Source organism: Zerene cesonia, chromosome 4, assembly GCF_012273895.1.
Source record: "Zerene cesonia ecotype Mississippi chromosome 4, Zerene_cesonia_1.1, whole genome shotgun sequence".
Lineage (NCBI taxonomy): Eukaryota > Metazoa > Arthropoda > Insecta > Lepidoptera > Pieridae > Zerene > Zerene cesonia.
In genome coordinates this window covers 2074219-2083596 of record NC_052105.1, presented here as the reverse complement: position 1 = coordinate 2083596, position 9378 = coordinate 2074219, and the positions used below count along the sequence as shown (strand labels likewise).

Sequence of the window (9378 nt, the reverse complement as noted above, 5' to 3'; positions counted from 1 at the left end):
ATAATTCCTATATTTTTTGTTGTTAATATGACTGTTTCAAATGTTATTGAATAATTATTTGAATCAAAGCTCAGGATAACACATTACACATGTCAATTATATAACAGAAATTCAACTGAGAGCATTACTTTGACATTACGGAATCGAAAAACTAAAACTTGTAGGAGTAAACAACTTACTTGTTCAGTGTCCCAGTCGACTCGCAAATAGACGAGTCAACGAACTTTTCGCACTGTTTCAGAAAATTGAATTTCGACACGATTTTATATTTCAAGTAGCCCTTTTCAGCGATTTTTGTTCCTTTAACTGTTTCACTTTTGAATTGAGGGAAGTGGAAAGAGTTTAACAGTTCAGAAATTCAATCGTTCAGATAGAAAGCTGTATATTTAATTGAAACTTGATAAAAATCCTATAATCTTGTCAATGTTTGAGTCAATTATTTAATATTTCTTAGTAGTCGAGTTACAAGTGATTCTTAGAGGGTCCTTTGATCCTTTATCAGAAGACAAGCTGCCGTTGAAGATCAAAAATTAGATGAAAACAACGCTTAAAAACGTACAAAATAACATAAATAGAAAATACACTAATATTATAATTATTTCTATTTATATAAATAAAAATACATCGCCTATGTTTTTTTTTTTAATTTTGTCAAGACACAGGAAAGGTTTCTATTGAAAGTATTACATAGAAATGAGGGTTAATATTTTACGTAACCTAATCATGTTAAGTCGACGGCGCAGTTTAAGTTTAACTCTTACTGTAATTAATTTTATAGTTTTTGCAGCAGTCTTTTTTTTTTATTTTTTTGCTGAAATGGTATATATATAAATCGATATATATATATATCCAAAATTTAATTTGTCTTTAGTAGAGTAGAGCTTTCAGGCTACGTTTCAATTAATTATTTTTATAGCTATAAGGATTTTCCTTTGGAAGCAAAATATTCGTATGTTAAGCTAAAAGCAAATGATTTTAAATGACGTTAAAATACATCACATTTCAACATCATTTAAAATGAGTGATATTTCTTTTTGGAGCAATATTTTTTATGATGTGATAAATGCGATATTTACTAAGCAATTTTATTGCCGTTTTAAACTGAAGAGCATTATGCTAGTGAGATAATTAACAAACAATCAGCGAATGTTACGTGTATAAAATATTCCTACAAAGAGTTTGGTTTGAATAAGATATACACTATTATTCATATCCAGTTACATAATAATATAAACACATATAAATAAAAAATAAAATTTGCAATCCAGACCTATAAACATCTAATAATATATTCTCACAGTTCCAGATAAATTCCGACTAGTTAGAACACGAAGACATTTATCCATCTAGAATATTCAATTCCCACGGGAAAGGGAGGTGAAGGAGGATTGCTGAAGTACGAAATAAACCTAAACGTCTGAAAATAGCTCCAAATCATAAAATTTACTGAATCCGGTAGTAAGTTACCAATAATTTATTCCGAGAAGCGTCTATTGATACAACTCAGTTACTGTTTTATTTAGAGATTCATGAATTTTTATGTATTCCAAAGAGGAAAATGTTGTTTTTCAAATTTAAAAAATGGATTTTTTTTTTTAAATTAGGCTGTATATTTTGGGTTTGTTACTTTGAGAACTTTCGATTAGATTTGTAGACCACACACCAGGTTTAAAAAAAATGGTGTAAATTTTTTCATAAAAAAAAGATTGTAGAAGTACTAGGTGACCTGACGAATGTTTCGCAAGGACAATTATAAATAGCTGTTGTGATACCAGTAAATATGGTATGCGTTTCAATTTGATGTGAATAGTAAGAAAAAAATTACACAACTTGTACTGGACATTGGCGGAGGCCCTCTATTGGGTTACTACCCGATATGGTATGGTGTGTATGTAATGGTACTCCATTAGTAAAAAAATAATGAAGACCATTTGCATAAATTGGCTCGTGTAATATTTATTTTTTAAGAAATCACTTAACCACTTTCAAACTGTCAAAACTAGACTAAATTAACTGGGACCATGTGAGTGGCACCAACTTTCAAATAAATAAGAATCATATAAATCGATTCACCTAGAGTTATGAGGTAACAAACACATATATAAATATCCAAGTTAATTGCCACAGAAATCGTTTTGCAAGCGATACAATTCATATTTTCTGATAACTGTAAAGAGTATGCATTTAGTTGTTCGGCTATTCATTTTATTTATTTCAATTTATTTACATACGTTTTATTTCAATGAATACAATATACAGTACCTAGCTACAATCATAGTATCAGATTTACAAATAAAATTCGTCTACAGTAATTTATTTAAAAGAATAGCAATTTTAATCGAAAATAGATAGACAAATATTCATATTATTTACAAGTGAGAATCCAATAAATAATGTAAAATCGAATTCTTTACTCGGATCAAAGCTGAATTAAATTCAACAATCCGCAAAGTTTCGACGAATATCGGATTGAATTTGAAATGTTTAGCTCGGTGCGGTCCGAAAACCCAGATTATAAACTAGGACGTGTCTATCAAAGAATAACTGAACTACCAAATACCCAGCAATCAAATTAAAGGATTCGATTGATCCTACTAATAATATAAACGCGAAAATTTGTAAGAATATATGGAGGTTTGTTACTCTTTCACTCAAAGACCTCTGTTTCATGAAATTTGTTGCAGAAATAGATTATAGTATGGATTATCACATGGGCTACATTCTAGGCTGGTACCACGCGAGAGAAGCCGCAACTTCCAGCTTGTATATAATTTACTTAAAAGATGCACCTCAAAACTGACATTATTTACTTGTTAGACTAGTGTTATCTACGATTATATGATTACGTTTTCACTATAATTAAGTACTATCTGTTCGCTGTAAATGTGCCTATGTCACTCAGTGAAGTTACAGCTTTCTAATGATGAAATAATTTTGAAATCGATCCAGTGGTTTTAACGTGCAATTATTCCAAACATAAAAATACCGAAGGTTTTCTCTTTATTCTATTAAAAGTTTAGATTTTTCATAGAACACTAAACTTTGTATGTTTTAATAATAAGGTACATTATTAATGTAATTTAATCAAGGTAAAACAACATAAACATCAAGTAAAAGCCTTGTTAAGTAATGTAAGATACTCACTTATTATGTTTCACATTTCCACGGTTAAAATATATTCATCTTAGAACGAGCTTTAGATTGCTACGAGTAACGTAATGAAAGGATGAAGCCAAGAAAAAACGTATACGTACCTAATAAAAGTTTTATATGCGAATGAACTTGGCTTCCATTTAATATTTAAACTATTAACTAGAAATTATTTTTAATTGATAAAAGCTGATATGTTGCGTTATCACGTTAATAGAATAAAGGTGAGTTAATTGAAAGATATACTTAGTAAATGTTGAATGAAACTGAAAAGGCAGCTTACTAGTAACCTACGAGTGAAACTTATAAGACATTAAAATTGTGTGTTGATTTAATAAATAGAATTTAAAGAGCAAAACGAAAAATTCTTTGTATTCGTTATTATTAGTAAATTTGGGATTTAAGGATACATACCTTATTTTTAACCCTAAAAACTTTTACCAAATAGACTTTTTCTACTAGATATGTATACGCTTGCATCTGGAAATTTGACTTTTAGACAGAAATTATTATTTTTTAATCTCCAGTGGTTCTGCTTAAAATATATACATTTTGTATCAGGTTTTAATATTTGAATTATCGGTAACAAGAATGAACAAACTATAAAATAAATATCCGGCGATTTCCACTTATGAAAGGAAATAAAAATTGATATTAAACTTATAATTAAAAAATTGATATTAACATTTTTGTGATTTTTCGCGTTGATAAAATACGCTTTTTTGAACTTTACGTATAAAATAACTAACCGAAATTAATATGAAAAATATCATGACAATAATCTCCAAAATTCATAAAAGTTAAAATGAGTTTCTGCAGTGAAACTTTACCTGTCCATGATTAATAAAACCATGTCTGTGTGCCAGTTCGTTCGCATTTCCACTTGGCACATTCAGTGCGAACTGACCGTGGTACAACGGCTCACACAAGTTCAGCACTGCTAACAGCACGACCACGAGAAACGGTGGCATTACGCAAGTCGCGCATTGCACGCTACCGCTTCCGAACTTTCATTATAACGCTTACGTAATTTTATAGCACTCGCGATCCCGTGAAACCGCGCACGTGTTTACTGTACGGTGTTCCTTCGCTGACTGAAACCGCGTGACTGACCATCTACCCTCTGTATTATTCGCGCATGCGTTGCACTTGCCGCTCTTTCTTCATCTTCTATCGCGATGTATTGTGTGCATAGCATCAATTGACAGGAATTCGTAATTGGATTAACGAAACTATTGAGTTAAATATCGAACACTTTATATTTTGATATGAAAACATTAAGGAGCGATATTTCTATTTACTTATAATTTTTCTTTTGTGTTACTTATTCACTTATCTATATCTAAGCCTTAATTATACTTTTTTATTTTATTAATATTTTGTTTCAGTTATTTTTGTCCTTATTACCATCAGGACATGGCATGTACTGTTGAAAGCAATAGGTTGGCCGTAAGTAATGAAAACTTTCGCACACCTAACGCCACCTAGTAGCAGTTTCGTTAAAACCACCCAGTTGTGTATGTTTATAAACTGTGATAAAATACATTTTTCAAACGCCCTAAAATCATGATTGTCACTTGGTCATATTAAGTAAACTAATATTGTATCAAAATATTTTTTGGCTTGCCTTTAAAAAAAGCAATTGAAAAATGCAGCAATTAAATTTGAAACACGTGTAATGTATTACACGTAATGAAGGTATGTGTATTTTTCTAACAATTATAACTCTTTTTATTCGTCTTTTAAAAATGTGACGTCGACAAATAGCCATAGGATGAGTTTATAAAACTGAAATGACTGATGCAGATCGGACTTTTTAATTCTAATCTATACTTCTATACTAAATTTATAAAGCTGAAGAGTTTGTTTGCTTGTTTGAACGCGCTAATCTCAGGAAAGGATCTACTGCTCCGTCCGTTTTGAAAAATTCTTTCAGTGTTAGATATTTAAATGAAAAATAATAAAAAACAAATGCTACGAATTAATAAAAATGAATAAAAATTTTCCGACCAATGCTAAATTCAGGAGGTCTTGTGGAAGTGGGCTACATCTCAGACCAAATCTTCGCAAGCAGTTGAGATCGTGGTGAACACTTTTCTATTGTTCATGAAGAAAAAGATTAATAAGAAAGATATTAAATTAAAAGTTTGAGAGCAGTGGTGACTCAGTGGTGAGAACCTCGGATTTCAAAATCGATAAGTCGGGGTTCGAGACCAGGCGTGCGTGCAGGAAATAAATTGATTTTTCAATTTATTTGCGCTTGTAGAAAACATCACATCAAATGGTGAAGGAAAACATAGTGAGGAAACCGGCATGTCCGAGAATCAAAAGTTCGACGACATGTGACATCTGCCAACCCGCACTTGGCCAGCGTGGTGGATTACGGCCTGAATCCTCATAGGAGGCCTGTGTCCCAGTAGTGGGAACATATATGGGCAGATGATGATGACATATTGTTATATTACAGAAATAAATTTTAATTGCTTAATAAGTAAGTATACTTCAACGCACACTCTGCAGACTGACAATACGAAAGTCAGATAATTGCCTGACGCTTAGGTGAGTGAGCTAGATGTAATCTGTTTTATGCGTGAGAGTGGAAAAGCGCGGCTTATAATAGACTATTGCCGTTTTAAAATACAATATTGTTCGTGTACAAACTCTATATTATTTTGTTGATACGTCTATGAGTGATAATATTAAGTTGGTTGGTAAATTATTATACAACTTGCAACACACATAACTTACTAAGACAATTAATTGCGCTGTTTATCTGATTTCACACAAATAGTCAAGTTTGTGAATTTATAATTAGTTGGCGTACATACTGAAAGTCATTACAACTTAATACTAATGGTTTCCTATATGGAATATAAAATTCATTGTTTTAAAACAAACGAAATTTTTCTTAATTAATAAAAACTTAACCAAATATGGGACATTTTAATTAAATCCAATTTTCAATTTGGGTTTTTTGGAAGAAAACGCTCACAAGCGATAAAGCCACCCCTTGTACATCTTTAAAACAATTGCACTGTTTTGTTTTCTTTATACTCGCAATAAAGAGTATTTATTCAATTGATTATTCTTTGAGTTATTTCTTTTGTGGCTCTAAATTACTAATTACAATTAGACAAATCTGAAGTCACCAAAACTTCAACTAAGTTTACAACATTAATTAAATGACTAACAGCATAATTATTTAATATTGTCACAATATGTCCTCCCCTAGCACACGACGTGGAAAATTAAATTAATCAAACTGTCTCACCAAAACTAAAGCCTGATGAATACAGTTCATATCGTGACAGGATTCGTAATCAGTACAGCTTAATTAGAAGTTCATTTGTCTATTATTATGTATATTCATCTGATATAATACATAAACAATCGCATTATTAATTACAGAAATCGGTACATTATAAACCGGGTAGAAAACCATTTTATAATTTGGAACGACAAATCATCACTTCAGTATAATATCTGAAAAATTATCGCACTAATAAAAAGAAACAAAAAGAAACGAATGACAAAGAATTCTTAGGTATCATTGTAAGGAATCCAAAGCACGAGTTCCATTCTTTGCAAATCCAACTCTTAATAATTTGGCCGTTGCTATCCCAGTTGCTTTCATCGTGTAACGTATGAGGCAATTTTTAACCACAAACTTAAGTTTTCAAGTGGAAACTGGCAAGTATTCGAGCTATTCAATTCAAACTGGGCTGGATATTCAAATGCGTTATTTGTTTAAGCGAGAACTTCTCAACTTTAAGTACGGATGAGACTAAAGTTCTGTAGATGAGCTCCAATGTTCGGAATATCTAAAGTGTTCAGGGTTGCACTTTTGAAGCTGCATTTATCGTGTGAGGCCCCGGTAAATCTATAGTAGCTAAAACATAACCCAAATACCTCAAATATTCAAGAAATTATTTGGCCTCAAGGTCGGTAAGAATAAGATAATATTTATTTAAAGAATTCGTGAAAACATGGGCGGTGATGACGAATTAATTTCGGATGACCTTCTTCATAATTATAAATTACAAGCGCCGCGCGTAAACTTCCGCATCAATTAATTGAAGATGGATACACACAAAATAGAATTTATAATTTGGTAAGTAGGTGTTATTGTTAAATTTTAAAAATAAATAAAAAACACTTCTGTTTGCCATCGTTTATAATTAAATTCATGCTAACGTATTAATTTTACCATATGTATTGTAACCACAAATGTAAATTAGCCCTAGCTAGCTGTGCATGAAGTTTTATTCGAAATTATAAACTAAGACACCTTATATTTTTCTCCGAGTCCGTTCCAAACTAAGTTTGTGAACATCGTGTCGTATGCAATGATAACATGACATCTGCCTATCGTCTCCATGTTGCTAACTTTTATTCCAGATTGTGTTTGTTAATATTTTCTCCGTTTTATTGAAAAAATATTCCAAAAGAATTGAATTTTTCGATTTCAAATTGTCAAAGGCACACAGATAAACGAAAGTGCGGTGAAATCTATAATTTTTTTTATATTATAACAAATATATATTAAGGACAAAAAACGACCTCAATCCTAGCCCAATGTGGACTAAAATATATTTTTCATGTCACCGACGCCTATGCTGCATTGCAAATACAAAACAGAAAAGACTTGCAACCGAAATAAAATTGTAAATTGTCATTTGTACGACAGTGTATTCATTTTTGAGTTTTAAAAAATGTCCGTTCACCATCAGCGCTATAACTCGTGGAGGAATTAAAAAGTTTCGATTTTGGCTCAATGCCTTTTTAAAACGTAAAACAACAATAGCATTTATTTTAATAGCCCTTAAAACACATAAACCAATTGATTTAGAAGATGTGCATTTATTATATTCTAAAATAACTGTATGAAATTACCGAGCCATTTATTTTCAGGAAGTATTGTGTTCAAATAAATGAGTTCAATTTAATAATGGCATATCCTAATCGATTTCAAATGTGACAAGGCCCATTGTGGGATCACGTTTGATCTTATATAAATGAGACTATAATGGAAGTTCACAATAGAAAATCTGCTTCATATTATAATGAATTGTGATAGATCCTTTCTCATTTTATTCCAAGAAATCCTTGAAAGGGGCCTGCGAATAGATCTTTAGAATTGTATTGTAAGGTTGAACGCTATTCATTAAGGAGTCTCAAGTCATATTCAGGTTCTATCTGATACAAGTATAGTCCCGAGCGCTTAATGATAGTTTTCAGGAAAATTAAATTTTACGCGGGAATTAATTGAATAGGGTATTGGAGAAAAAATCATCAGTGACTTTTTTAATGCTTTGTTGAGTTCTACGAATTAGGTCATATCTGCGGGAAATTTTAAACCTACAATGTCAGTGTAGCTTTATTTTCACATAGATCTATATAAAACTGTTAAAACAACTATCTCTTTGACAAATTGTGTTATAATATAAAATAATGAAAGCATCACCATAAAATATGATACTTGAGAGGCGAATAAAATTAATAGACTAATGCATATGCTCTTTTTCCATAAATATGTATCTTGTCTCCGTTTAAATATTGCGAATTTTGTAATGATAGAAAGTAACTAACTTCTGAGAAACAGTATTTACTAGTTCGGAAGTCAGGATCGCTTTTTGAAAATGTATAACTCAAATTTGTTTTACTAAACATTATTTTCATATTATTACTGAAGGTGGATGGTTGTTTAATCAACATCAATTAGAAATTTATTACGATGGGCTATATAATGATTCGGCTATATAATGAGCCGATTAAAAACCTTTGTAAGAAAACTGGTATGTCCATAAATCAAACTTCAAAAAATTTGTCTACATGTGGCATCTGCCAACCCGCGGTCATCGTGGTGGATTATAGCCTAAAACCTCATAGATCTGTGTCCCTGCAGTGGGAATAAATAAGAGCTGATTACGATGATAAGACGCTAGTCGAACATTATTACTACAAGATTATATACACGTATTATATTCATATATAAATTTACAAATGTATTTCCAATAAGTGCTACGCCAGTCGCAAATTCGTTTGGCGATTGCCATAAACTTATTGTAAGCAACGATCTTTTCAAACTGTCCTCCTCGTAAATACTGCCATAAAAACATAAATTACCCACGACCTTTAGCGTAATATATATTTTATATTCCAACTCGATCCTTAATACAAGTTTATCTATAAATAGCTCATATCGGAAACCCTTTTCGAATATAAGGA

General features: G+C 31.2%; 1 protein-coding gene across 1 annotated transcript in view; it reads right to left on the bottom strand.

Annotated features, from left to right (window-relative positions):
* The window catches only part of LOC119839723 (furin-like protease 2), a 30589-nt gene extending 26328 nt beyond the window's left edge, over positions 1 to 4261 (bottom strand). Inside the window, 1 exon segment of the mRNA XM_038366156.1 lies at positions 3981 to 4261. Within this exon segment, the coding sequence (XP_038222084.1) occupies positions 3981 to 4121 (141 nt within the window). The 5' untranslated portion in view covers positions 4122 to 4261.
* Between the last annotated feature and the right edge of the window lie 5117 nt (positions 4262 to 9378).